A 25,579-nucleotide genomic window follows, 5' to 3' on the forward strand; every position below is an offset into this window, starting at 1 on the left:
CACGTCTCTCAGTTTCACTTCAATATAATTTCTACCTGTCACTTGCTATTGACCATTGACACCCGCTTTGGAACAGTGGCGGTTAGAGAACTTAAAACATGCTTAAGTTCACCATCGATCTCAGATCCTCCGCTGTTTCTCTCCAACCATGAGTCCTTCCGAATCATCAAACCGTCACATCTTTTCCCACTGATGACTTTAAAGAGCATTAACCCACAAATCCACACAATCACGACTTAAACTCCAATCAACCACCGACCATGGCGACACCCACCGCCTCCACCACCCAAAAACACCCTCCCAATGCCCCCACCCCCACCCCCATCGCCCATCTCGGCCCCTTCACCTCCCCCGCCCCCCGCAGCGTCCCCTCCCCAGCAACCCACCGCGTCGCCGGCAAATCCCCCCGCCCCATCACCACCGTACCCACGGTGGCCCCCCTCCCCGCCAACAACCCCACCGGCAGCTCCAGCCGCATCGGCAGCTCGCCCGCTCCGCACCTGCTGAACTTCGAGTCGCCGGGGCTCGGCAACCTCGCGGGCATGGACGGCGGCGTGGGCATGGGGATCACGATGAGCGGGATGAGCGGGATGGGGTTGGGGCTGGGCAGCTCGTTCGGGGGACGGGGCGACGAGGAGGAGCGGCGGCGGCGGCTGGAGGCGATGATTGCGGCGTTGGCGACGCGGCCGGGGCGGGTCGGGGAGGAGTCGTTGGAGAAGTTGGCGCAGACGACGGGATTCGCGGTGTTGTGGGATCCGCCGAAGAATGAGCCGCCAAGAAGGGGGGGTGGGAGGACATTGACGTTGGCGGGGACGAGCGTCATGGTGGATGTGGAGTTTGGAGGGGCGCAGGGGCGGAGGGGGGAGACGCAAATGCCGAAGAGGGTGACGGTGGCCTTCCCAGACGTGGAGGAACGGTGGGATATGAAGGCGGAGGAGACGGCGCGGTTGCTGCAGGACGATCTGACGCCACCGCCGGGACGGGCGGCGATGAATTGGGGATTGGAGCGGTTCGCGGGGAACCTGGAACGGCTGGCGCGGTTGGACCGGTTGAGTACGTCGAACTCGAATTGCATGGCGGCGGTGGTGGGGGTGTATAAGAGCTTGCGAACCCTTTACGAGCACGAGAAGAAGGCCGTCTTGGCCCTTCATGACACCGAGGCGGGGAAGGACGATGTGGCCGCGAGTGTCGAAGTCATTTGCAAGAAGAGCGGTCGTCCCCGACTGAACGGCGGCAAACGCGTCGGCGTATCTCTAGAATACTGGATCAACCGCCGCCATATGGCCGTCGAATCCGCACGGAAGAAAAAGGGGGAAACCACCTCCAACGACGCCATGGACGTCGACCACCCTCCTTCCGAACCTGACTTCCCCCCCTCCACCATCCACACCCTCTCCATTGAATGCGAACCCAGCCCCCCCAACGACATCATCCGCCCCCTCCGCATCAGCGCCACCTGGCTCGCCTCCCCCATCGAACCCCCCCTCGATCACCCTAACCTCTTCCCCACCCCCACCCCCACCGTCAACTGGACCGATCCCCCACACACCGACGCCGACGACATGGACCTCTCCACCGCAACCGACAAGCCCCCTGCCGTCCGCTTCGTCGCGAAACTTCATCCTCCCGTTGTCGTGCCGTGGCACGTCGCGCATCATCTCTATACGGCCGTCGAGGCGCCGTTCCCACCGGAGAATAGCGGTCGATGCGCACTATTCGAGGACCTCGTGGTGCAGGCGGACGCGGGGGATGCGTCGGGCGAGGGGGACGGGATGGAGGCGGTGACGACGGTGCTGACCCAAGGAGCGAGCAGAGAGACAGAGGTGCGGCACCGTAACGTGCTGAGTTCGGATCGCAGCGAGTTCGGGTTCGTGGTGGAGAGTCTGCCGTTTTCGCATCCGAAGCAGCTAGTGATGCTCCTCCCGGTACGTGCCCCCCTATCTTCATAAGTCATCCACTAACGAACGCCAGATCCTCCGCCAACATGCCCTCCTCTCCCACCTCCTCCGTACCGCCTTCCCTAACCCCACCCCTCAATCCCCACCTACCTCCGCCCCGATCAACGCCCCTCCGTCCTTCCTCTCCTCCCTCCTCACTCCCCCTACCTCACCTTCTCACGCCACCTCCGCCAACCCATCCCCATCCCCATCTTCATCGACCCCATCGCACAAAGTTGAAATCAACCTCACCCCCACCACCGTCAGCGGAAGCGCGCAGCTATCCATCAAATTCGGCGTCAGTCCCCGGGTTCCGTCAACGGGAGCAAAAGGAGAAGTGGCGCGGCGGCGCGCTATAATAGGGTTTAGCATTGAGGCGAACGCGGACGTGACGTGTGTTGGAGTAGGGGTTCCCGGGGGGAATGGGAGGGAGGGGGAGGGGGAGGGGGAGGGGAAGGAGAGGGCGGTGGGAAGGGCGTTGGAGTGGGTGGAGGATGTGGGGTTGGTGGTGGAGTGGGTGAATGGGCGGTTAGGGGGGTGAGAGCGAGATCGGAGATCGGAGACAATTAGGTAACGTGGCAGACGCGAGGTTTTACCTATTATATGCGACCATAGCATACGAACTCAGCGTATCATTCACATTCATCAATCGCAAGCATCGGCACATATCATGGTCTTTGGAGCACGGTTGCGTGTCATTGGCTAGCAGATACAAAAAGAGCCCTCGAACGGCCTTGGTTCTCTCCCGCAAATGGAGAAAAAATAAATGCGACAAATGTTCAACCTGGACGATGTTACGTCGAGGTGAAAACATGGCGGAGAAACTCCCGATCCCGATTCCTAGTGTGGACTGGGGCCGGGTGGTGATATATTGTGTGGTGTGTAGGTGTGAACTCCGAATCCTCCTCCGTCGCGGCAAAGGGGATGGAATAAAACATATGAGATCGTTGGATACCAGGGGGTTGGGTTGGAATGTCGTGATCGCAGAGGTATCGTGATCGTTCGCTGTCTCTTCTCGCTTCCTCTCTTCCTCGGGTCATGTACAGTGTGTGTGAAGGTAGGGGGGTAGGGGAAAATAACGTGCGGAGTGTTCTAGTTGGATATCTTCGCAGTTGGAGCGGCGATGATTCTAAAGGGAAGGGAAAGGGGGAGACGACCAGTTACGACTTGGTTGTCTCAACGACGGCGTCCGGTGTTGATGAGGCCACCGAGACGGCCTTCCCGATGTTGACACCCTCGACGTTGCCGCAGAGCTATCGATCGTTAGCATTGGTGTTCGATAGACGATGAAAAGGTACACATACCGTCTGGACGATGATACCCGTGATCTGATACGGGTCGGCATTGGAAGCCGGGCGACGGTCCTCAAAGTATCCCTTGCCCTCCTCGGCGACGGCGCGGTTGACACGCACCGACGCACCACGGTTGGCCACGCCCCATGAGAACTTGTCGTAGCTGGCCGTCTCGTGCGCACCGGTCATACGGAGCTGATTGTCCTCGCCGTAGACCTCCATGTGCTCCGCATGTCGGGTGCTGAGCTTCTCCATGGCGGCCTCGATGGCCTTGATGCCACCCTCCTCACGCATCTCCTTGGTGGAGACGTTGGTATGCAGGCCCGCGCCGTTCCAGTCGCCGGGGACGGGCTTGGGAGCGAAGGTGACCTTGACGCCGAACTCTTCGGCGACGCGGTGGAGGATGAATCGAGACATCCACAGTTGATCGCCCTCTATGAAAACGTTAGTCATCGGCGGATTTGGTAAGGGGTCGCGTGACTTCTTGGCATTGCGCGAGTGGCGAATTGATCATCGGGACAATCATGAAATAATGGGTTACACTTACGTGAAATGCCGACGCAAGGCCCGATTTGGTACTCCCATTGGCCGGGCATGACCTCAGCGTTGGTGCCGGAAATCTGAATGCTGGCGTACAAGCAAGCTTTGTAGTGGGCATCGACGATGTCACGACCAAAGACCTTGCCGGCTCCCACCCCGCAGTAATACGGGCCCTGAGGCGCCGGGTAGCCGTTCGTAGGCCAGCCCAGCGGCCAGCCGCTGGGGTCCAGAAGAGTGTATTCCTGTTCCAGACCGAACCAGAACTCGTGACTGGCGTTGGCGTCCATCAAGACGGCGGAATCGTGACGGTAGTTGAATTTGTTGGGGGTGGCGTCGGACATCCATGTCTCACACATGACGAGGACATTGTCACCCAGACGGAAAGGATCGGGGTAGTAGGCGACAGGTCGGAGGTAGACGTCCGAGTTGTCGCCGGGAGCTTGGCCGGTGGATGAACCGTCGAAGTTCCATTCGGGAAGATCGTCGACACTTGTGATTGGCTTGTTGATGGTCTGTTGGGATTAGGAGAGTTAGCAAGAGTCCGATGATGTTATTCATAGAACAATATGCCAATAATATGCGTGTGGTGATAAATGGTGGCGGGGGAGTGAGCAACACGCGAGTCTCAATAGCAAGGAATGTTCCTCATGAATTGCTGTTTGTGTGCGTCCACAGCGCCAGGCAATCAGGAAGGTGCGGGGCTATCGTCAGTGTGGCGGTTGACATGGTCGGCGGTGAAAGCGAGGATGCCTCATGGCCTTGTGGCCTTGGGGCTCATCAATCCAGGGTCGGAACCGCGGAATTGCGTGTGTGCGTCCGCGTCTCCGCGATTGTGCGCCGGCGGCTGTTGGTGGCTTGGGGGTGCACCAATTTCGGTTTTTCGCCTCTTTCGCTTCCAGATTGGAGGCGGTGCTTCGGCTTGCTGCAGGCCGCCAACGCCATGACCCACGCCTTATCGCACACCTCCGACTGGTGTCGTTTTTGGCGCTGTTGCAGTCGATAAGAGCGGGCCAAGCATGTAGACTATCAACCCCTCCAAAAATTGCAGAAGCAATGGATCGTGGAATCGTCGTATTGCAGCGATGCTGGGGGGGTCCATCGTAAGGGAGCACGCATGCTCGAATTGTGCTAGAGGGAATGGGTTGTGGGAAAGAGGATAGCCGAATGAAGTCATGGCAAAAAATGAGTGTAATGAAGTCATCAACGTACCTTGCACTTTGACCGACAACCGCCGGCGCCATCAATCCACACGTACTCAGCGATGATGCTGCCTTTCTGGTCCAAATCAAGATATTTCTTGAGCTGTGGGAAAAGTGGCTGTCAGAACTGGTGCTGTGCAATTCCTGTGCGGGACAATATTAAGACATACATTGGCGGTATTGGATGCGGAGTTAGCCTGTCTCGTGGTTAGCACCATTGTCACCCACAGTCGCATGAAGCGCAGGATGTTAGATATACCATGATCGCGACTGTTGATGAGAGGATGAGGGTGGTGGGTTGGTAGGAATGTGCGGTATCGGGAGTGAAGTGGCGAGGTTGCGAAAGGAACACGACAACGCTAGAGGTCGAATTGCAAGAAATGGAAGAGTTAAAAGGAGGTACGGATGGTACGTGAGTGGGAGGATGAGGAAGAGGAAATGGAAGAGATGAGAAATGAGTGGAAACGGAGAGGGCGGAGAGTCGAGATAAATAACATTTCGAAAGAATTATTATGGCGCGGTAGGTTACTCGTGGACCGGGATTACCGTGGAGGCGTGGAACTCATGGAAGTAGAAGAGTGGACTGTGAACACTGGACAGCCTCCGAGTTACGAGATCGGAGAGTTCAGGGTTGGGGGTGCGCCAGTATGAACAACAGGAACAAGGATGCCGATAATGGTCAATCAATGCCTCAATAGACAGGAATCTCGCCCCAATCATGTCGGGCATGCTGCACTCATCCGGGAGAAAAAGAACGCGGCCAGGCACCGCCAATTGTTCGCTGCCCCCGTCGTCGATCCACATCCCACTATTTGCCCCCCCTTCCTTTTCCTCCCCCGCTGCGGTTGAGAATTGAAGATTCCATTTCCTTTTTTAGGACGGCATGTTTGGGACATTGGTACAACATAATGTATTAGTTGTGATTGGAGACCTAGAGTCGTGGATATGAATTATGTAGCCTCATCATTGAGCGATTATCTCTCATGGGATAAGTGGTTACTAGGGACGCCTGACGATGACTCCTTTTGTTCCAGGCTCTATTCACTGCCACACAGTATGGCCACCTCTCTTTGTTTAGTTTGTTAGAACTCGATTCGGTTCTTTGTTCCATGGGAGTCGATTCGGAACCTGGATCTACTAGATGACACCTATTCCCAATATCAAGCCAATGTTGGGAACGGGTCCCCGGAAACCCCCACAATCCAAGTCGCTCCTACGGATGTCGGAACTGGGTGTCTCAACCGCCTAGGGCTGAATTGTCCCCTTCATCGATGGGATATTGAGATATCGACCCTTTACTCCTCTAAAAGCATCGGTCACACGAGCTGAAGATCAACCACAAAGAGTCCGATCTTGTCTGACAACCGCTTCGTTTCGATTGGTGAAAGGAGCAAGACCAGATCGATTGGGGAGAAATGCCTCATGCATGGGGTGATGGGGGAGATATGCAAGCCACACTCAGACCTCCATCTCAATCCACATCCAGGTGTCAAGCAGATGTCTCCCACAGTGTTAACGGGCCAACTGTTCTGGAATATCCCATGCGAAAATAGACTCCACGCTCTAGGAGCGTGGAGTCTAGAGCAGACCCTGAATCCTGCGGGATTTACCCCGATGGTAATGTAGCATTCAGGCTGAGCTGCTGCGATATGTATGTACTATGGGAGAACAACCGAGAGTCCTTATCGAAGACGGTCTAGAAGGCAGTATTGACTCTTTTTAGAAGAGCGAACCAAACTCGATACCTTCAATATTACAATCCATACGAGAATAACACCTCAGCCAAGTAAATCGTCAAAGTGAGATCCCCCTCACCGCGACGACGTCCAGAACCACGAATCCCTGCGCATCGCCCATCCCAATTCCCACCACGCGATTCGAATTGTCAAAATGTATCCCCCCAATCCACCACTCTCAACCCCGCGAAAGCATCCCAATCTCGAAACCAACCATTCTCCAGAGTCCAGCGCTGGTGTCCCTGCAGGATCCACGGACGTTGGATCAAGCGACATCGCACATCAGGTCAGCACCCTTCGAACGTGGGGTCTTTCATATGTTCGGCTATCGTGACTTTCGGAAATCAGTCAGACCGCGGTCATTGCAGCGACTGAGAACTGAGCTATTCGGGTAATAATAATAATCACGATGTCCCCTCGGCCTCCTTCTTTCAACCGACGAAAGTCCAGACGACCAGAATTTGTGCCGGATCACCGGCAGTCGACTGTCCCCGCGGCACCCAACATTTCTGGACCGCCGCGGCCCCTTTCCCAGCGCCTCGTGCCATCAACAAATCAACAAATCAACAAATCGCCTTATCAACCACCATGTCAAATCTCCCTTTCCAGTTATTAATGGGTGAGCGATTTCCGATGATAAGGAATTTCCAGAATCCTGACGACCCGAACGCTAATTAGCGGGATTGCGCCTGCATGGTCCCGCCACGCCGATGGTGCCCGCTGGTGCAGGGGAAAAGGGCAGGGGTGAGGACTGTTGGCGGCGATTTGCGGGCGATGGGAGGATGGGTGCAGGGGGGTGGGGCAGTTCCGGGCGCTTGGGGTGGCGCTAGGCTGGTTTGGAGGATTGCTTATCGGGAGACGCTGATTGGTGGAGAGATGGTTGTGGTCTGTGGATGATCTCGTGAGCTGTGATTGAAAAGGTGAGATCTGGAATGGTGGATGTGTCAGCGTGGAGAATACCATGTGGTAAAATGTTCAGTTGGAATGCGCGTCGGTAGATCATCACGGGGTGGAAGCTGACTGTGGGATGCGTTGGTTCTCAACAGTCAACAGCCAACAGTCAACATTCACAATACCGTAATGTCACAGCTGGTAAGGAATCCAGGGGTTGGAGGCCGTCAGTGCGTCCTTGTGTTTGAAATCACTCCTCCACACTCCACCCCTGACTCTCCAGCACGACACCACTCAAAGATCACAACGGACCGTCTCCTACTCAGAAGCAAAGGGAAAGGACTGACCATGATGATTACCTGTAGCAATCTATTCATACGGGCACAAAGCTCGTCCTCATCAGCCGCTGCCATCCATCGGTGCTTTCAGCCCTACAGACGCCAATGGACCAACTCAGTCCACGGCTTTCACCAGATATCCTGATCCCCCGCACGTACTATTAGCCTGGTTTCCATACATCTCACAGCATCAGACTCCCTCTACTAGCCGGACTATCCTGCCATCGGCATCAAAACCCGGGGAATCTCAAGCAACCGCGAACGATGGGAACCGCCGTCTGCCACCCAGTCGATCCAGTGCGTCGTCGCCTGTCTGCGGATGCTTCCCGCTCTTGATGATCATCTGGCAGAGCCGCAAGACATGGTCCGGTGCCCGATGGTGGTTCCTGCGCCGTTTACATAACGAGGAGGGCAGGGGTGTGTCATCGGCCGTTGCTCGTAAGGGGCCTGCGGGTGGTGCTTGGACCTGGGAGAGTTGTAGGGGGTGGTGGTCTTTGAGTCCTAGGCTTAGGAACGCTGAGGGAATTTCTGTAGGGCTATGGTCTTCGGTCAATGGTCCTGAAGTTCGGGTCTTAGAATGGAGACGGTACTGCTTCTGCACATATATCATCCAGTTCTTCCCCATGGGGAGACATGCAGGTAACCTTGGCGAAGGACGCATTCATTCTCTCCTTCCTTTTCTTGAATTTCTGCGAGTCTTTGATTTCTTACATTATGCGAGTCTAGTCTGTTCCCCATCCCTTCGATTTTCCTATCGTGGATATTCCCTTTCAGACTCCCTGTCGCCAGTCCTTTGTTCGCTGCTCCAAGTACCATTGAATGCCTCACCCTACAATGTCCATTATATGTCCTCGGAACAAAGGCCTCGAGTACAATGTTTCTTTACCCTCCGTCTCTACAATGGGGTTGTCCCCCTTCATTGTTCTCCATACAATACACCTCTCCCGCGCCTCGACTCCGCATTCAAATACCCCCTCATTCTCCTTCTATCGTCTTTTCCTCCTTCAAGCAAGCGAGCACCGGCCCCCAAGTTTCCAGCGTACCGCGTACCAGAAATCCCCCCCTACCAGTCCTCCGCTCGCTCCCGGCCCTCCCCACCCCACTCCAGACAGCGCCCTCCCCCGCTCCCCCCCAAAATGTGCGAGTGGACCGACGTCTACCACCGCCGCTGCGGCCACTGGTCCATCCCCACTCTCCTAAACCCCTGCCCCGCCTGCCGCCACGTCAACGGCCACCCCGTCAGCTGTCTCTTCCCCATCAAGAACGGCATGGTCACTCACGAAGGGAAATGCCCCGCCTGCGAAAATAAGCGCACCGGGCTCGCCGTCTTGCACCATGCGCTCAGGAAGATCGTCGTCCGTCGACGCGTTCGGAAGATGGTTCGTGTCGAGTGGTCAGATGCGTTTCCGGCGGATACCGCGGACACCGCCGCGGACCGCGATGTGGCGGATACGGCGCTGCCGCGCTGCTGGGAATCGAGCGGTTCGCCCCAGAGGGGGCGGAAGCTTAGCTGCTCGATTAATTGGCGGGTGGTGTCGTTCCCGACCTCGAGACCGGAGCTGCAGACATCGTCGTCGACGCGCGCGGCGGCGATGAGGTTCGATATGGATGTTCGGAAGCATATGCGAGGAATTCGACGCGAGAAGACCTTGTAGATTTCCCTGGATTCCCTTCTCCGACTCACGATTTCCGAGACGTCTCTAATCTCCTTAGGTTCCCCTCCCGAAATTTCCCCTATGCTATGTATCCCTATCACAGTCGTAGGTCCGATCCAACAGCCAAGACCAAGCGTCAGTATTCAGAATTGAAAAACGTAGTTAGTTATAGACATGTTGAAGAATCTTTAAACCTAGACCTTCGGATCTACAGTAAGTTGAAGATGATTTTCAACCTATGTTGCGCCATGGTGATATGAGGCTGAGGGTATTCTGTTTCTACGAGGCGCTGTTCTGCGTGTGCTGTCTGCGATCTGCAGCTCCTTATCAGATCTACCCGCGAAGCCGCTCGAGGCGGCGAGGGGTGACTAGGTGCATGAAATTCATTTGCGCTTTGCAGTCACAAGCACAGCCATAAGATGGTGCCAGAGGCTTGGGTGGATACAAGCCTCTTCGTGGCGTGCAACGCGCTGGCTGCCGCTTGTCTTTCCCTTGGCCATCCGTTAATGTCGTCATTGCCGCAGACATTTTATTGATTATTTTATTGATTATTTTTTGCGTGTCTTTTATTTTACTATCTGTTGCTCAAACACCTCACCTTGTAGTCCATCTAGGACTTCGAACAAGGTACGTATGCAAGCTCCACAGGAGAAGGGGATAATGGAAGGCAAAAGTCGCTGATCTTGCTCATCCATCAGGCACTGAAGCTGTGATTTTTTCTGATTGCTAGATCTAGAATATTGTTTCATTCCGTTTATTTGCATATTCACCGATATGAGTTTTGACGGGCCTGTCTATTGGGCGTTAGAAACTCGGTCGATGATATGTCGCCAAGACAACATTGCTGTGGCTTATGCAGACTGCAGTATTCCATAGAGGAGACGACACGACCACCTCTCCATGCAGAATCTCAGAACGGAATCGCTCCATGCAACGTTATCAACAAATCATAAGATTCATGCCTAACACTGGAAAATCAACCGAGCGGGGTAGACCCAAACTTATAGCCAGCCTATTCTCGTCTCGAACATTCCGACAAGGCTACATGTCTAGCGGAACAAAGATTCGCTTCCAGTCGTAACTCTGAGTAATCACTATACAGCAGTATATCGCCTCATGGGGTCCGGCGAGAAAGAAGAATCCAAGGCGAGCGAAGCTGCGAAGCCTGCGAAGCCTGCGAAGAACAGCAGCAAACCCGATAATGCCTCCAGCGATTCAACGAAGCCTGCCGCTCCGACTCCAGCTAGACCCGGAAACTCCGAAAAACCTGTCCACAAGGACGACAAAGATCACCAGGCTTTGAGGGATGCTCTCCGAAAAACGAATGAAGTTGACGTGAAGACGATTCTGGAGCAGCACCCCGAGTTCGTCAACCGCAAAATTGGCATCGATAAGGGGAACGTGGTTCACTACATCCTCCGAAATGTCAGAAGCCGCGACGGCTCTCAAGACGAGAAGGCAAGTCTCCGTTGGCTACAAATCGTCAAAGGGCTGTATGACCCTGAGGGGTTGATCAAACCCGACTGGAGTGCGAAGGATAGTCACAACAGAACGCCGCTGCACTTAGCCTGCTCACACACGAGACAACATTTAGAAGTCGCGAAATTTCTTCTCGACAACGGAGCCCGGCCGGATGTAGTCGACGACACGCCCTCATCGCCGCTGCGCGACGCCATACACCAACACCGCACGGACATGGTGCGGGTCCTCATCCGAGGAGGAGCCAGTCCGGGGTTTGCGGTCAATAATAGCATGCCGCTACACACGACTGCATATCGAGGCTATCGCGATATCGTCGACTTCCTTCTTGCCCAGTCCGGCGTACAAATTGACGCAAGGGACGGGAAAGGTTATACCCCCTTGCACCTTGCTTGCTGGCAAAATTATCCCCTCGTGGCGCAAAAGCTGCTCGAAAATGAAGCAGATCACACCGCTAAAACAACGGGGAATAAATGGACGCCGTTACACCTGGCAGCGTATCATGGCTCTCTTCAGTGCGTTCAGGAGCTCCTCAAGGCTAATGCGCTGTGGTCTGCGCGGACTAGGCAGAAAAAGACGGCTGAAGAGCTGGCGCAAGAGCAGGGCCATATCCAGATCGTTGAGCTTCTGAGAAAGCAAGGCGAAATTAATGGGGCCTATGAACTTCAAGTGTGCACGCCAAATGAGGACCAGGAAAATCTCAGTCGGGATTGTGGTGGGATTGTCTGGCCTTCCATGGAGCACACACAAGTATGGGACATATTGACTGTGTGGGATATGCTTTACATAGACGGCCCAAAGCTAAAAACGGGTAGGGAGGGCGTCGAACCCAGGTGGATTCATATTCCATCCAACAATGTAGGTCCAAAATGTGTCATCATTGTCTAGGCACATGTTAACACTGTTACTTGATAGATTGAATGGATGAAGGTATCACGTGTTGTCATTACATCGCATGGCAAGCACTGATTGCATATAGGATGTCTTCAGAGTTCTCTACTCGGCTGCTGTCACCGAGCTTGGGAGTATTCATGGAGGCGGCAAAGGTAAAGGCAATGCTACGGACGATGCGCAACTATCCAAGGCGCAGAAGGCAAAGCAGTCATTAGAAGCAGTTCTTGAGTTCATTGATGCCGAATTTGGCAAGCAGAGACGGTCTCACTGGGCGGTAAGATTCAAGTCTATGCCGCAAACGCTCGATAGTTTCACGCCTCGCAACTGCCACAGAAAACCTCTTTTTAACCCCTTTATTCAACCCCTCTTAAGATTTCATAAAGATTTCATCGTGATGCTGATTTCGGTTTAGGCATCATACGGTGGAAGAACCAAGAATAAAGACAATCAGATGCTTTCGCTCATGGTATGTGAATGCGAATCGACTTCCAAACTCCACGCCTTCAAATAGTCGAATCATGAGTGGAAATGAAATGGCACTAATTATCCCACAGTTTCCAGTTCTCGATGTCGACATGCGGAAACCTTACTACAAGCCGCCAGACACCAAGGAGACACATCCAGTGAGCGCCCCTGAGGGTCCCTCGAAACACCGAGAGCGTCTGGCCAGAGCGGAGATGGAGCACCCGAGGAAGCTGGAAGACTTGGCAAAAGCCTACAAGGGCATGGTATCTTCCACCTGGACGCTGGACGGGTACTTCCACGAGTTCATCCAGGAGGATAGTCTGAACTCCCGGAATGGTGATCAAGTCGTCTCACGGTACATCGCACACCACATAGAAGAAGAAGAAGAAGAAGCCAAGCGGCAGGCGACGACTGTGAAAGAAGCAAGTGATACGTCCCTTAAGGTGGACTTGGATTCCCCCAAGACACCGCACGTCCAGTTTCAAGAAGCCAGCGGTGAGGAAACAACTCCTTCTCAGCTCGAAAGCCAGCATGACCAGGTGAAATCTAAGGTTTGCAGATTGACCGGCCTCAAGCGCATCTGGTCGGTCCCCCCTCACGATTCGACGCCAGGTGAGCAGAAGGAAAAGGACGGCGAAACCAGTGACTCTGAGTCTGTGAGAGGAAAAGATGAGTCTCTCGATCATGTCGAGGATGGACACGGAGCCCATGGGAAAGGAATTCCACAGCAAATCATCACTGTTCCGCAGCTGTGGCTGTTGCAGGTCGACAGTAAGTGCTCTCTTGGCTATATTTACCTATTCAAATGCTACTTATGTACGCTCATGAAAAGCTAATGAAGGGTGCAAATACGAAACAGATATTGTATTAACGTCATTTCCCGAGCGATGGGATAACAACATCCTCCCGGATATCATTCTCGAACGACTTATCGAACTACGTAGGAGAAAAGACGAGAGCGGCCCTGACAAGGCGATGACTACTGACGACATCACCAGTGAAATTGTGGAGGCCTGTCTGGATTACGAGCCGTCCTTGACGACGTATAGCGGAGCGCGGAGCTATCTTGACGCATTTGGTATCGAAATTGCGCATTTGGTACGTGCCCATTCATGACGAGCAACAACGAGGAATAGCTAATCCTGGTTCTGCACAGTCCAACAAAACGACGGAGTGCTACGAAAAGTTCAAGGAATCGCTAGGTGAAGCTATCACGGTGTTTCCCGAGGCGATTAAGGGTGAGACAGATCACCTTGTCAAGATTGATGATGTGTTGAGCGAGATCGGAATGCTTAGAAGAGTACACGAGGATCAAATTTACATCTGCATGCTGATAGAAAGGAGTCGTAATAGCGATAAAAGCCCGAAGAAAATGAGTAAGTTAGACTTCGAGTCAGAAAGTTTTCAGGGGCTTACATCCGGATACAGGCTTCGGGCTTCATGAGGACGGCGGGGAGTTTGGCTACTATGAAACGAGACGGCGGAGAACTCAATTGACGGCTAAGATAAACAGACTGGAAGCCGATGCCACGAAAGTCCGACAATCGGTGAGCATCGTGTTCCAGCCAAATATTCGGAGGGCTGAACGCTGACTTACCACAGATCCGAACCCTGCTCGACCTGAGGCAACGCCAGGCAACGACTGAGGACGCCATCGAGTCAAGCAAGCATTCGGCAATTCTCTTCGCTCAGTCCAAGGTGTTATTCATCTTCACTTTGGCTACAGTGATATTTGTACGTTTACTCTCTCCAGACCCTCACTGATTTGCGCTTTTCTTCTCAGTTGACGCGGCAAAAAAAGGGACCTCTCCAGTGGGTCACAGGTTTGATGGGGATGAATATCGAAAACTTTTCTCGCGAGACGTGGTCTCGAGGCGATGTTGCTGAGGCTTCTGGTAAGTAAAAGCGTCACGAGTCAGCTGGCGGTCCAGGGCTAGATGCTAACAGACATATACAGTGGCAGGTGTGTTTGTTACGATCATCGTCAGTGTTGTTGGTGTGATTGTCTACGATCTTATTGAGGAGAAGAAGTTGCGGAAGTTTTGGAAAACCTCAGTAATGGGCTGGTGGCTTAAGCAGGCTGAGACATGGAAGATCAAGCGTGTCAAGCAGTAGCGACGCATGAAGTCATCTCTCGCTTATTATGCTCCAATGATGACTCCTAGCGGTATTTAGGGGATATCATTTTTGTTTTTGTGAGCATTGCAGCTCAGGGTAAGTTAGAATCAAGGTCATGTTGGCCACGGTAGGACGTACTTGTTCGTCTGGTTGGCTGGTGATTTGGAGGCAAAGAGTCCAGTGGTGGGTGATAATCAGGCTTTGGTATGTCTACGGTGGGTCAATCCCTACCCCATTTATCAGTGACCGCTTCTGCTTGGAAAGCATCAGGTATGCTTTCTCTCCAGCTGGTGGAGACGATATTACAAGGTCATGGCAATGTCACCCTGTAAATTGTAATATTTACACGTCCTTGTAGAAGCTAAGGGATCATCCCCAGCTACCTATGTCTCAAGTCGTATTGCAATAAAATCTGCCCACTATACCAATGTACCACGTTCCTAAGACAAACGCCATGCCATGCTATGCTTCATGATTACGCTCGACCCAAAGTAGACAAGAAAAACATTACCAAAACGCCTAAATCACGGCGCGGCGGCATTGCTCCCCTGCGATGGACCCCCGTTATTCGTCGGCGCGGGCGGCGGCGGCGGCGACATCGTTGTTCTTTGTGGAATATTTTGATTCGGGTTTATCTTCGACGCCCCTGCGGGCGGTTGATATGTCGGCGGCAGATCATTCGAATACACTGTATCACAAGTCAGCCATTTCTCCCAAAATCCACCTCTCAAGTTAGGGGGTCTCATACCCGGCGGCGGCTCCACATGCCGCCCATCCATCCGATAGCTCCACCCATACGGTTGCGCATGATAATACGCGCCCGGGCCCGGATCGAAGCGCGCGCGCTGCGAGCGGGAGAGCAGCCAGCGGTGGTAGCGGAGGGGAGGCAGGCCTTTGCGGACGCGGTGGCGGGCGTGGAGGTAGCCGCCGACGATCCAGGTGAGGAGGAAGAAGAAGATGGTGCCGACGATGACCCATTTGGCGACGTAGCCGGCCTGGAGGTGGTTAGTGGCGGGGTGAGGGGGGGAGGAGGGGGTTACGCACGGGGGACCACCAGAAGGAGTCGGAGTAGTAGTGGTCGTGGACGAAGTCGTCTCGTGGAGCGAGCATCTTGGTGATGGATGCGTATGGTTTTCGCTAGTACTGCGATGATGCACACCAGGCAAGCTGGGTCGAGGTACGGTGGATTCGTCAACCAAACCTCGATCAGAAGATCACCAAGCGAGACTATGGACGAGAATGGGTTCGAGAGAATACTGCAGGAGGGAAATGCCGTGCGATGATCGGAAGCTTATGTGGATTTGGTGCCGACGTGATGCTCTGCTAATGTCTTGCAGTCACAGGGCTGCGTCGATTTGGATGCAGCACGACATGCAGGCACCCGGATCAGATGTGTTTGTCGTGAGGTCGGCAGCGTTTCAGATGGGCTAACTGCCGGTACGGGGATGGACAGTAGTGTTAGTTCCTGGGGTGAGGACTTAATAGTGCCGTCGTCCTGTCGCAAGGATGAATTAGGGGAGACGGCAGGTGACGAACCGTGCGGATCGGACTTCCAACTTCTTCTCAAAGAATGCAGAAGTGCAGAACAAAGGCTTCGAATTCTGTGCTCCAGGAGAGTCTGATAAAAAAGACTCAAAGGTCACGTTGTACCATCGTTGCACAATTGAAACCACGCATCCAAGAAGACAGCCGACAGGATGATGAATTAACCACTTCAGAAAGCACATGGACATCAGCAGCACTATTTCATCTATCCTTCGCGAATTAATTAAATCTCTCTACTTTCCAATTCTTGGCCCTCTCTATCCTCAACATACAGCCCAACAAGACTTCGGACCGTACCATCTGGACTCCGGCTACTATGCGCGAATTGGATTTGGTCGAGATTAGCTCGACCTTGGCTGGCGCATGGCGTGGATGGGTTTCGGCTTAATTGGACGACGATGCCCTATCGATCGACAGGATTCCGAGTCCATATGAGCGGGGTATTAATACAATTTGTGCATCGATTCTGCATTTTGGGTATCGATCTTTTCAACCCTCCGAGGAGGTCGCCATTCGCCCATATCGACTGGACAAGGTTAGCCCGAGGATTTGGCCGAATAGAGGCAGAAGTTGGCATGAATCCCATCCGTTGAGATCTAAAGTTGAAAATGTTTAAGTGAGTATGGTTTGAAGTGGTCTTTCATTTATGTTCTGGTTTGCGGCTGAAGTTTCGTCCCGATTTGGTACTGAAACGGTAAGGACCATCTCCTTATAGTCGTCCTACACAAGCAAATGATCTTCTCAAGGGGTACGCTTTTGATTATACTCATTGTCGACTTAATTACTATACATGTCCGAAGGGCGAAGCAAACGGCGTATAATACACCAGGCACTATCCGATCTGCTGCAAGGCTTGCTAGATACGTCCGACCGTTGCCTTTTCCCCAAACTCATCCCTAAACTCATTCCAAACCCATCCTGACCAACGCCAATATTTACCTTCCCCCCAATCCATTATGTTCTCAGGTACCGTCATCATCCAAGTGAGGGACAGGCCACCAAACCTGTGAGGCCCGCATCCACATTCTAAACATATCCGTCATTACACGGTGTTAATCAGCTGGCCTCATGATCTACACCTGGCTCATCGACGGCCCACCTCGACGGGAACTCGGACCTCGGAGATTGGCGGAGCCACGGCCGGACATGAAGGAGAAGAAGATGGAGGCCGCCCAGCAGGCGAATCCGAACCACAGGAATGCGGTGGATGCCTGGCCCTCGCGGCAGACCTTCTCGGAGCCGACGGAGACAGAGTTGTGGTCCAGGTAATGCTAGATGATGTTAGGTCCGGGAGGTAATGCGATCACACGGAAAGAGAATGGTCTCACCCTATCGGAACAGCTGTGGACCCTCAGATACGACGCGGTGGCCACGCCGCCGCAGAAGAAGAAGATAGTGTTGAGGACGTCCAGGACGATGTTCAGGGCAGGATGCACTGTGAGGTTTTCTTTGATCGCCGATGGAATGAGGTAGAGGAGCGACAGCATGGCGAAGGCGGCCACGAACATGTCGTAGTTGACAACTGAATGGTTGCCCTTGTGGGCCAACATGTTACCGATTAGAGACATGATGAGGATCGTCCAGAGGAACTGCGAGCTGTTAGCGTCTTTCACGAGGTGTTGTCCGGATGAAGTATGATTTGCACATCTTACCTGGAGTCCTCGGAGAATGGTTTGAACCAAATTCATGGTGCGTCAGTGGATGGATATGTTTTCCGTGATGGATGCTAGGTTGAGCGGGGTTGATGGAAAGTTGGAAAGCTTCAGGTGTCAGTCGTTGTGCACGAAGTGTGAACAACTTGCGAGAGAATTATTTGTTGATGAGATGAAGCAAGACTGCAGATGTTGATCTCAATAAAAAGCTGTGTGCGGGAGGGATGATGAACGGGCAGAACGGCGCATGGCGGATGTTTGATTCATCGATTGTGTCTTGCTGATGTCTTTTCCTAGAGACGATGATGACGTTACGGCGTCAGGGCGTCGCGCCAGCAACGCCCCTCCACACGCAATCACGCCCTCATTCGCTCCTTCCTCCCCAGTCCCACCCCACATCCCTACTGACTCAGCCCGACTCCTCATCACTTCTACGCAACCGCAATTGCTGCAATTGATGCAATGGGTGCTCGTCCCGGTGAGTTCTCGCGTAGTGTGATCATTTCGAATGTATATCACGGGAACTGCAACGAAAATCACACCAGACGAAAAGTCAGGTATATGAGGGATTATGTGTCGTCCATTCTTCCGATCTAAGCGTCATTATTGTCCAGATACCATCGTCGTGTTCGCGTCACTGCATCAGTACCTATCCGTTGGACCGTTCTCAGGAGGGTGACGCTCGTGACATGTGCGTCCCTATTATGGTGCCTTTGGGCATGAGCTATCTGTCAAAAAGACTCAAAAGGCTGTTTCAGCCTTAAACTGAGGTGAAAGTTGAAGGCCAGTAGCAGAGAGCAGGAGTGGACAAATGAAACGCATCCTCCACAATTCGCTGCGGTAGCTATGTCTGAGCCTCATCGTTCACGCAGCAACCTTGTAGTCTGGAGTCTGGATAGCCAACAGGATATCAGCCACGCAGAAGGGACAGGTCGCTCGCTTCTCTTCCTTGCTTCTACTTTTCTTGTACTTATACCTTGTAGAGGGACAGTCAAATACTCAAATGCCAATGAAGGCTAACCAGGGTGCGGCAGCTATCATGCACTGATAAAGCTCCTTCGGTTGGTCCCGCCAGTAGCCGCAAGGTACGCCGCATCGGGAATAAGCATATCCCATGGTATACGTCAAATACGAGGCGTCGCAAGCCATTACTAAGCGATGCTGACGCTTGTGAAAATGCATCGCGCAACAGCTGAGAGATATCTAATAAATGGATATCTTCATTGAGAGATGGGAAAGTGGATGAGATGTCACGATTTGATCAAGAAGAGATGGACGATCCCAACTTTTGGCTGGTTTCCGGCGATATCCCGTCACGAACAGTATCCCCGGGATCCGGCAGCTCGTTGGACCATGCGAAACCGCGTCGCCGACCGATCCCGCGGAAAGGCCATACCAAGTCGCGAAAAGGATGCTACAGTTGCAAGAAACGGAAGATCAAATGCCAAGAGGGCGTCCCGGAATGCTACCATTGCGCGAAAGCCGGACTCGTCTGCGTCTACCCGGTGACAGAGAAGACATTGGCGTTGGCGGTCCCGCGACCAGGATTGCAGTCGACGCCCACGACCTTCACGATGCAGGACTTGCGGTACTTTCACCACTTTCTGGTAGGCGCGTACCCGCACCTGCCGGTCAAGGGGGATGATATATGGAAGAATCGGGTCGCGCAGATTTCTCACAGCGTTAGGACATTCGAGGACATCCTGGATACATTGAACTGATCCTTGGTAGTACGACTTCCTCATGCATTCCATGCTGGCGTTGGCAGCGTCGCATCTCAGCCTGTTCGGCGACGAAGACCGTGGCTCGGCCGCGCTCTCCCATCGTGTCGCGGCCATCAACTCGCTCAATGCGTCGCTCTCCCAACCATGCCAGGACGGGGCCGAGAGCGATGCGCGGTTCGCGACGATCATGGCGTTGACCTTCCAATCTAGGTATATACCGGATGGCATGAAAGACTTCTTGACAATGATCCGGGGCTGTACGGTAGTGGCGCAGACGGCGATGCTACCCTTTGAAGAGTCCTCCTTCGGCTCGTTTACTCATGAAGGACATGTCTCCACCATAGCGAGCCTGATTCAAATGGATATTGTTGTGTCTTTGGACGGTGACGGCTGGAAGAATGCAATAGATTCATTGCGCGACCTTAGACCGCTTGTTCAGACACCTTTTGAGCAGCAATATCTTGCAGCCTTGGAGAATGCCCTGCAACTAGCGAAGACGGCGCCTATTGACGGTAAGTGTTGTATCTCTCACATTCAACATCCATACCCCCGTTTCTGACATATATAGCCTACACAACGTTTACCATGTTGTACGTGTCCCCCGCCGACATCTCCCACGAGGAATTCCTTCGGTTCCTGGAACCGCAAAACACCACGGGCCAGCTGCTCCTTGCGCACTTCTTCGCGCTGGAGATCCTGCTAGGTCCGATCTTATGGTTTGAACTGCAGCACCGGAACGAGATGTTGTCGGTGCTGCGCCAGATCTCCTTCCATTGGGTCGAGAAGATGTGCGTGGGTCTACCGGAATCGCATCAATCGTTCGCGCGGTGGCCGTTGGAGTATAGTATAATGTGGCGGAGATCGCTAGTGTCTAACAAGTCGAGTTTTATTGAAGTTGTTGACTCTTAATCTCGTTCTATACTCATGCCTCTTGTGTCTATTCCAGTTGGCTTCCCACGATGTCTCTCTCCCATACAATTTCGTCCCTTTCCAAATGTCGCCTCATTACCATGTCGCCTTTCACACTTCAAGCACCCCCCCATCCTGTCTCCGCTCCGAGCTAGCCGACGAATCCTGCTCCCTCTTCGCAGCGAGTTCCACATGCTGCATCCCCCCGCGGCGACCCAGGAATCGACTGGGATGATACAGGCAGAAGATAGAAATGGCGATGAGCATGGGGATAGCCTCGAAGACCCAGAAGATCCATTCATGCGTGAAGGCGTACCCGTGGATGCCCTGGGCGAACTCGATGACGCGATAAACCGAGCGGACCTAGCGAGCGAGGTCAGAGCGAGGAAACAGAGCCAAGGTGGTGTACTTACCAAGATCAGCGACGACGAAACATACACCGCCAGAATCACCTTCCGCCAACCTGCTGGCGTGTCCTCGACCTCCATCCGATTCGCTAACCAATGGAACCGGCTGAAGATGCACATATACACGGTAAACGTTGCCACCTGCAGACTCAGTCCCCCAATGAGCACGTTCGTGCCCGTCTCCACGGTACTCCCCTCCCAGTCATTCGAGCTCGCGATCCCGGACCCGGACGCCTGGATCAAGCACGAAAGTACGTCGAAGGCGACGAAGATCCTTGTCAGCAGGCGTGCGGGGACGCGGAAGATCCGGTGGTGGGTTGGGGGCAGCACGGCGCGGATGAGGCGGCCGATCAGGAGATAGTTCCCCGCGGCAATGAAGACGGGTGCGATGACGATGAAGGTGGATTGGATGGCGAAGGGGGCCTGGGGGGTGAAGAGGTGGTTAGACTCGTGTGGGGGTTGGTGGAGGGTAGGGAGAACTCACTACTTCGTATTGGAATTTAGCAGAGTAGCTACGGGCGGCGTAGCCGGCGACTTCCATGGCGGCGCCGAAGACGACGCAGGTGAAGAACCAGGCGCGGTACTGGATTATGGTTTGGTAGAAGATGATGAGGAAGGGGATGGCATAGACGATGGCTCCGATGATGGATAAGGGGAAGGAGGGGGAGGAGAGCCAGACGCGCTCTTCTTGGGCCATGGTGGAATTGGTTCGTGGTCAGGGGCAACTGTATGAACAAGATGTGTTGCAGTATGTTTCACTACACGTTCTCTAGAGGGAGTTGAAGACTTCATTGTGCCAGTTGGAGGATCCATCTCTTATATAGACATTGTTACACTGCTTGAAGCACCTCTCGTCGGTCTTGAACCATAAACACCGAAAACAACGAATCCGAAAATGCGAAAATGCGAAACGCAATGCTGACGCGTCTTCATTATACATTCAATCTTCATTCTATCCACTATTCAGGCTCGCATATTCTTAAATAGGGGTCGGTCAGGCTAAGCCCCCAAACCGAAGAATGCGAGGCGGAATTGTCGTGGTATGGAGACGAATTCGGCACGGCGATTGGCTAATGGTCGATGTCGGATTGCTCGCATTCGTGCGGTATAGATGATAAAACATGGACGATCCCGTTAGCTCGAGGTTGATTTACTTGATTGGTAGAATGCTGAAGATGGCCAGATGGGTCAGCAAGAGACAGCCTCAAGTCCTCCCTAAGTATTATTATGATGCAGACAGACGAGCAGACCGCAAGTTGCCAGTTGGAGAAAGGGGAGAATCGAGCCTCAAGGTCCAAGCTCGTTGTAGCAAATGGACACTTGGACAGGACAATTGGACATTGGACATTATTGGACCCTTGCAGTGTTCGGTCCAATGCCGAGTTTGACCTCAACTTTTCTCGACTGCAGTTCATACAATTCATTTTCCATGTATCCCGACACCGAGGCCGCTCATTTCTCTCTTTAATTACCTCTTTGGTTGGTGAGAAGTTTACTGAGGGGATATTAGCCCACGATGAGGCTCTCAAATTCAATATTGCGGCAGTCAAGAGTGCTGCCGTCGAAGTTATATGCGCAACGAACCTTTTCGACCAGCCCCCAATGGCTGCAACGTACGAGCACCCAGTTCTAGGAAGAATGATTCCGCTTCAATGGCTAACATTTGAGATCTAGGAACTCTCCCGGTCTTCGAAGAGTCATCATCACCGGAACTCCATAACCTCCTCCAACTCGCTCGGGAGAAGATCATCCCCATCGCGGCCCTGAATATGGACCAAAAGAAATACCTCTTCTCGCCCCGGAACAAAACCACTCTCGAGAGCGATCCGCTATACATTGAATTTGCCAACGATGAAGCGGTCCAATTAGGATACACCAACCCTCTCACCGACCTCCCGGGCAAGTTTCGCCTGTTCAACGAAGCGACGGATCTAGCTACGACGAAAGAAGACTGGCAGAATGTGTCCAGGCTGCTCAAGGGGATCGCACAAGGGGAGCGCCTCCAGGCCAAGCTCCAGGAGCGGTACATCCGACTAGGCATCCAAGCCGGCCATCCATCCATCGTCCTAGGCACCGTGGAGGCGGTCGAGGGCTCGAAAGTGTCGTTGAAAGTCGGGGAGAACCTTCTCTACCTGCTCGAAGGGTTGCGGAAGTACGGGTTCTGGTCGGCGGAGGATCCGGAGGAGGCGTCGGCATGGCTCGTGGGCGCATACACGCGGGTGATCACCATGATGGAACATCGGAAGCATTGTGGAGCGAAGAATATTGCGAAGGACGATTTGCGGCGGCAACCGTGGGTGTTGGCCCCGTTGGTAGAGATCCTGGGTCTCCGACTCAAAGCAGGATGGGACAGTGCTGAGAAGAGCGCGTTTGGGTTGTATGCGGCTAGGCTGGTCGATATGTTGGATGTGGAAGCGATTGAGAATGCCAGCAGCTTGCCGGTATGTCACCACACTTATCGTTTGATCACTGCTAACAAGGTCCCTACAGGATATTGATCTCTCCATTCCGAAGAACCGAGCTGTTGCAAAGCGGCTATTACTCCGCTGGGAGCCCGTCTACTCGGCTTTGGAGCTGATCCAAGAATTTCAACCACAAGGCGTTCAATTAGAATCCGTCCCACTTTCGCGCCTCATCGAGAGCCTCTCCACGAATCTCGACAGGACACTTGCCCGTAGCAAGGAGGTTGCCTCGCGAACCGTCGAGCGCGATCCACCTGCGTCATGGTTGAGCCCTGAAGTGGTTCGATGGACTCGATATACTACGCTTGGTCGAAATATTAGTGACGCAGAAATGCCGACCACCGCAGCGCGAGACTCGGTTCTCGGTTTCTCCGAATAAAGGGAAGGAGTGGAATCTGCCAAGGAGGCGTCCGGAACGCTCTTGCCGAAACAATTCCAATCCGAATCCATCGGCAGGTGCGAAGCGGACCGGCAGTGCGACCTGTAACACGACCCTCCCCCTCTTTCTGCTTGTTTTCACGATTATCCCTTGAACGGTTTCATAAATCACTCGAATCTCACATCCCCCATATTCAACCGGATCGATGTATTACATTGACCAATACCCCCACTCTCCCTTGACGAACATTTCTTATCCAACCTAGCTAGCAGGCATTGGCGGCCACGACTCCCAACTGATCGTGCACAATGTGCAGCTTACACGACTATAACGGAACACGACCGCCGAAGCCGTCGCTGTTCACCTATCTCCTCTCACCTTCCCCTGAAACGAACACTCGACTATGGCAGACTTCGGTCCCACGGGGATCGGCTCGACCAACATCGGTCCGTACCCTTTTGCGTTTTCTACTGGCCGGCACACGTCCGAGCCGTTCGCTGGCCAGCTTCGACGGCGCCATCGCACGGAGGTTCCACACGATTTTTATACCGGGCGCAGAATCGGGGCGTTCAATGCGCGACGATACCGCACCGAGCCGTGGCACGCCGACACCACGCCCCCGAGCAGGCCAGCCATCACCCCCAACTTTCCTGCACATCGCAGCACAAGCACCGTTATCCGAGGCGCACAGCCTGTTCGAAGAAGAATTGGAACTCATCATCTGGATGACAGACCTGAGACAAATTTACTTGGTCCAACTCTGTTTCGTGAACGACTTTTCACCGATACCACAGAGGAATCTTACCCGACCCTTACCAATGGCCTTCGTAATCGACGGTTGTACTACTCCGAACCCTCTCCTCGCGACCGTACTCACCGCAACGGGCCAATAACCACTGGTTTCCGACGTCCATACCACTCCGAAGAACTACCATGCCAATGCGCCCCTCTCATTGACCATGATCCAAGCGACACATCTTCGGCCGGAATCCCGATATCCTGCTCGTTCTGCGGCGCCCCTTTCAGTCCCGTCACCTCGTTGGGGCCACCCGGCTTCTGCAACACTTGCGCATTCCCATCGCCACCGACCCGCCCACCTAAAGGCGCGAAGATTGCACGAATGCTTCCGGAACGGTTACGCGCGTGGCAGCAACTCATCCTGATATTCATATGGTGCCTGTTAATGTGCACGATGGAGTGGGTGACCAGAAAAGACGGGCAGCCCGGAACGCCACCTGTGCTGGTTTCCCTGTCTCCGCGGACCCGGGCGATGGGCTTCACCCTGGTGTCTCTCATGATCCTCAAGAGCTACGATATCATCGTCGAGACACCACCGGCTGTCACCCTGCGCCAGTACACGTTGGGAGCGATGGTCATCTCCCGCACGGTTCGGACGCTGCTGATCGGGATACAGATCCTGTACGTCGCATTCTTCACGTACATGGTGATCTGGCTGGTGGAGGTCCGACGGGAGAAGGGCACGTTTGCAGAGGTGGTGTCGACGTTCATGCTGCAGGTGGTCTTGGATTTCGAGCCGCGGCGCGTGGTCGATCTGTACCTGTACGTCATCTTGGGCGTGCTGAACGCGCTCGTCACCAACTCGTTCTTTGCTCTTGTCATGGCGGTGGTGATGGCGTGGGATGCCACGCCTCGTTGGGTGGGTGGGAGCGTCCTCGTGCTTTTACGGCGACGGGTTGGGTTTCGGATCGTGGCGATTGCGCATTCCGTGGCGGGGTGGGTGTGGTTCCTTCTCATGTATGTCCTCTTCACCATGTTGATCATTTTGGATGTTCTGAGCCTGGGGGTGGAGTTTTGGCACCTTCGGTACGATTGGTATCAGCATGTAACACCATGGGGTATTGCGGGTGGGACGGAAATAGACCCGATAATCCCCGCCGCACCAGCGATGGTGATGGTTTAATCATATGTACAGTATCTGCATTTCGGGTGTGATTGT

The 25,579-nt window shown here is 53.8% G+C and overlaps 12 protein-coding genes across 12 annotated transcripts; 7 read left to right on the plus strand and 5 right to left on the minus strand.

Annotated features, from left to right (window-relative positions):
• Positions 1 to 15: 15 nt before the first annotated feature.
• Positions 16 to 273, minus strand: P152DRAFT_458695 (uncharacterized protein). The gene has a single exon (XM_033679523.1). It carries the CDS (start codon positions 207 to 209, stop codon positions 39 to 41), a length of 171 nt encoding a protein of 56 aa, XP_033533949.1. The 5' UTR covers positions 210 to 273; the 3' UTR covers positions 16 to 38.
• A 1,257-nt stretch (positions 274 to 1,530) lies between these two features.
• On the plus strand, positions 1,531 to 2,000 carry P152DRAFT_458696 (uncharacterized protein). Its single transcript, XM_033679524.1, has one exon. The coding sequence runs from the start codon at positions 1,563 to 1,565 to the stop codon at positions 1,947 to 1,949; it is 387 nt and encodes a 128-aa protein (XP_033533950.1). The 5' UTR covers positions 1,531 to 1,562; the 3' UTR covers positions 1,950 to 2,000.
• A 1,097-nt stretch (positions 2,001 to 3,097) lies between these two features.
• P152DRAFT_466666 (glutamine synthetase) lies at positions 3,098 to 5,186 on the minus strand (the record flags this gene model as incomplete). The annotated part of the gene is made up of 5 exons (XM_033680706.1): positions 3,098 to 3,190; positions 3,242 to 3,663; positions 3,777 to 4,281; positions 4,979 to 5,071; positions 5,139 to 5,186. The coding sequence occupies 5 exons, from the start codon at positions 5,184 to 5,186 to the stop codon at positions 3,098 to 3,100; spliced, it is 1,161 nt and encodes a 386-aa protein (XP_033533951.1).
• Positions 5,187 to 9,069: 3,883 nt separating this feature from the next.
• On the plus strand, positions 9,070 to 9,588 carry P152DRAFT_474023 (uncharacterized protein; the record flags this gene model as incomplete). The annotated part of the gene is made up of 1 exon (XM_033681291.1): positions 9,070 to 9,588. One exon carries the CDS (start codon positions 9,070 to 9,072, stop codon positions 9,586 to 9,588), a length of 519 nt encoding a protein of 172 aa, XP_033533952.1.
• A 2,222-nt stretch (positions 9,589 to 11,810) lies between these two features.
• On the plus strand, positions 11,811 to 12,545 carry P152DRAFT_458701 (uncharacterized protein). The gene is made up of 4 exons (XM_033679525.1): positions 11,811 to 11,925; positions 11,983 to 11,997; positions 12,047 to 12,427; positions 12,516 to 12,545. Exons 1-3 carry the CDS (start codon positions 11,845 to 11,847, stop codon positions 12,371 to 12,373), a joined length of 423 nt encoding a protein of 140 aa, XP_033533953.1. The 5' UTR covers positions 11,811 to 11,844; the 3' UTR covers positions 12,374 to 12,427; positions 12,516 to 12,545.
• P152DRAFT_32624 (uncharacterized protein) lies at positions 12,225 to 14,775 on the plus strand. The gene is made up of 8 exons (XM_033675242.1): positions 12,225 to 12,427; positions 12,516 to 13,197; positions 13,286 to 13,524; positions 13,583 to 13,802; positions 13,855 to 13,973; positions 14,029 to 14,160; positions 14,228 to 14,321; positions 14,384 to 14,775. The coding sequence occupies exons 1-8, from the start codon at positions 12,413 to 12,415 to the stop codon at positions 14,539 to 14,541; spliced, it is 1,659 nt and encodes a 552-aa protein (XP_033533954.1). The 5' UTR covers positions 12,225 to 12,412; the 3' UTR covers positions 14,542 to 14,775.
• A 293-nt stretch (positions 14,776 to 15,068) lies between these two features.
• On the minus strand, positions 15,069 to 15,654 carry P152DRAFT_397807 (uncharacterized protein; the record flags this gene model as incomplete). The annotated part of the gene is made up of 3 exons (XM_033676426.1): positions 15,069 to 15,232; positions 15,293 to 15,539; positions 15,589 to 15,654. The coding sequence occupies 3 exons, from the start codon at positions 15,652 to 15,654 to the stop codon at positions 15,069 to 15,071; spliced, it is 477 nt and encodes a 158-aa protein (XP_033533955.1).
• A 1,177-nt stretch (positions 15,655 to 16,831) lies between these two features.
• Positions 16,832 to 18,009, minus strand: P152DRAFT_436494 (uncharacterized protein). Its single transcript, XM_033677560.1, has 3 exons — positions 17,742 to 18,009; positions 17,418 to 17,678; positions 16,832 to 17,360 (listed from the first exon to the last, which is right to left on the minus strand). Exons 1-3 carry the CDS (start codon positions 17,775 to 17,777, stop codon positions 17,163 to 17,165), a joined length of 495 nt encoding a protein of 164 aa, XP_033533956.1. The 5' UTR covers positions 17,778 to 18,009; the 3' UTR covers positions 16,832 to 17,162.
• Positions 18,010 to 18,875: 866 nt separating this feature from the next.
• P152DRAFT_32737 (uncharacterized protein) lies at positions 18,876 to 20,626 on the plus strand. The gene is made up of 3 exons (XM_033675249.1): positions 18,876 to 19,423; positions 19,473 to 19,977; positions 20,034 to 20,626. Exons 1-3 carry the CDS (start codon positions 18,989 to 18,991, stop codon positions 20,372 to 20,374), a joined length of 1,281 nt encoding a protein of 426 aa, XP_033533957.1. The 5' UTR covers positions 18,876 to 18,988; the 3' UTR covers positions 20,375 to 20,626.
• On the minus strand, positions 20,430 to 21,743 carry P152DRAFT_32355 (RTA1-domain-containing protein). The gene is made up of 3 exons (XM_033675222.1): positions 21,266 to 21,743; positions 20,788 to 21,204; positions 20,430 to 20,737 (listed from the first exon to the last, which is right to left on the minus strand). Exons 1-3 carry the CDS (start codon positions 21,476 to 21,478, stop codon positions 20,486 to 20,488), a joined length of 882 nt encoding a protein of 293 aa, XP_033533958.1. The 5' UTR covers positions 21,479 to 21,743; the 3' UTR covers positions 20,430 to 20,485.
• Positions 21,744 to 22,297: 554 nt separating this feature from the next.
• On the plus strand, positions 22,298 to 23,622 carry P152DRAFT_474029 (uncharacterized protein; the record flags this gene model as incomplete). Its single annotated transcript, XM_033681292.1, has 3 exons — positions 22,298 to 22,394; positions 22,456 to 23,222; positions 23,272 to 23,622. The coding sequence occupies 3 exons, from the start codon at positions 22,298 to 22,300 to the stop codon at positions 23,620 to 23,622; spliced, it is 1,215 nt and encodes a 404-aa protein (XP_033533959.1).
• Positions 23,623 to 24,025: 403 nt separating this feature from the next.
• On the plus strand, positions 24,026 to 25,543 carry P152DRAFT_474030 (uncharacterized protein; the record flags this gene model as incomplete). The annotated part of the gene is made up of 1 exon (XM_033681293.1): positions 24,026 to 25,543. One exon carries the CDS (start codon positions 24,026 to 24,028, stop codon positions 25,541 to 25,543), a length of 1,518 nt encoding a protein of 505 aa, XP_033533960.1.
• Positions 25,544 to 25,579: the final 36 nt, after the last annotated feature.

This window comes from Eremomyces bilateralis (assembly GCF_010015585.1).
Source record: "Eremomyces bilateralis CBS 781.70 unplaced genomic scaffold P152scaffold_10, whole genome shotgun sequence".
Classification (NCBI taxonomy): domain Eukaryota; kingdom Fungi; phylum Ascomycota; class Dothideomycetes; order Eremomycetales; family Eremomycetaceae; genus Eremomyces; species Eremomyces bilateralis.

What these genes read in the sequence shown, in the direction of transcription:
- P152DRAFT_458695 (XM_033679523.1), bottom strand. Translation starts at nt 209, where the DNA reads ATGCTCTTTAAAGTCATCAGTGGGAAAAGATGTGACGGTTTGATGATT.
- P152DRAFT_458696 (XM_033679524.1), top strand. Translation starts at nt 1,563, where the DNA reads ATGGACCTCTCCACCGCAACCGACAAGCCCCCTGCCGTCCGCTTCGTC.
- P152DRAFT_458701 (XM_033679525.1), top strand. Translation starts at nt 11,845, where the DNA reads ATGCTTTACATAGACGGCCCAAAGCTAAAAACGGGTAGGGAGGGCGTC.
- P152DRAFT_32624 (XM_033675242.1), top strand. An exon ending in GTATCGAAATTGCGCATTTG is followed by an intron (nt 13,525 to 13,582) that starts GTACGTGCCCAT and finishes GGTTCTGCACAG; the next exon opens with TCCAACAAAACGACGGAGTG. An exon ending in TAAAAGCCCGAAGAAAATGA is followed by an intron (nt 13,803 to 13,854) that starts GTAAGTTAGACT and finishes ATCCGGATACAG; the next exon opens with GCTTCGGGCTTCATGAGGAC.
- P152DRAFT_436494 (XM_033677560.1), bottom strand. Translation starts at nt 17,777, where the DNA reads ATGAATTTGGTTCAAACCATTCTCCGAGGACTCCAG. An exon ending in CCATTCTCCGAGGACTCCAG is followed by an intron (nt 17,679 to 17,741) that starts GTAAGATGTGCA and finishes AACAGCTCGCAG; the next exon opens with TTCCTCTGGACGATCCTCAT. An exon ending in TCCACAGCTGTTCCGATAGG is followed by an intron (nt 17,361 to 17,417) that starts GTGAGACCATTC and finishes AACATCATCTAG; the next exon opens with CATTACCTGGACCACAACTC.
- P152DRAFT_32737 (XM_033675249.1), top strand. Translation starts at nt 18,989, where the DNA reads ATGTCACGATTTGATCAAGAAGAGATGGACGATCCCAACTTTTGGCTG. An exon ending in TCGCGCAGATTTCTCACAGC is followed by an intron (nt 19,424 to 19,472) that starts GTTAGGACATTC and finishes GATCCTTGGTAG; the next exon opens with TACGACTTCCTCATGCATTC. An exon ending in GAAGACGGCGCCTATTGACG is followed by an intron (nt 19,978 to 20,033) that starts GTAAGTGTTGTA and finishes TGACATATATAG; the next exon opens with CCTACACAACGTTTACCATG.
- P152DRAFT_32355 (XM_033675222.1), bottom strand. Translation starts at nt 21,478, where the DNA reads ATGGCCCAAGAAGAGCGCGTCTGGCTCTCCTCCCCCTCCTTCCCCTTA. An exon ending in CTAAATTCCAATACGAAGTA is followed by an intron (nt 21,205 to 21,265) that starts GTGAGTTCTCCC and finishes TTCACCCCCCAG; the next exon opens with GCCCCCTTCGCCATCCAATC. An exon ending in TTTCGTCGTCGCTGATCTTG is followed by an intron (nt 20,738 to 20,787) that starts GTAAGTACACCA and finishes CTCGCTCGCTAG; the next exon opens with GTCCGCTCGGTTTATCGCGT.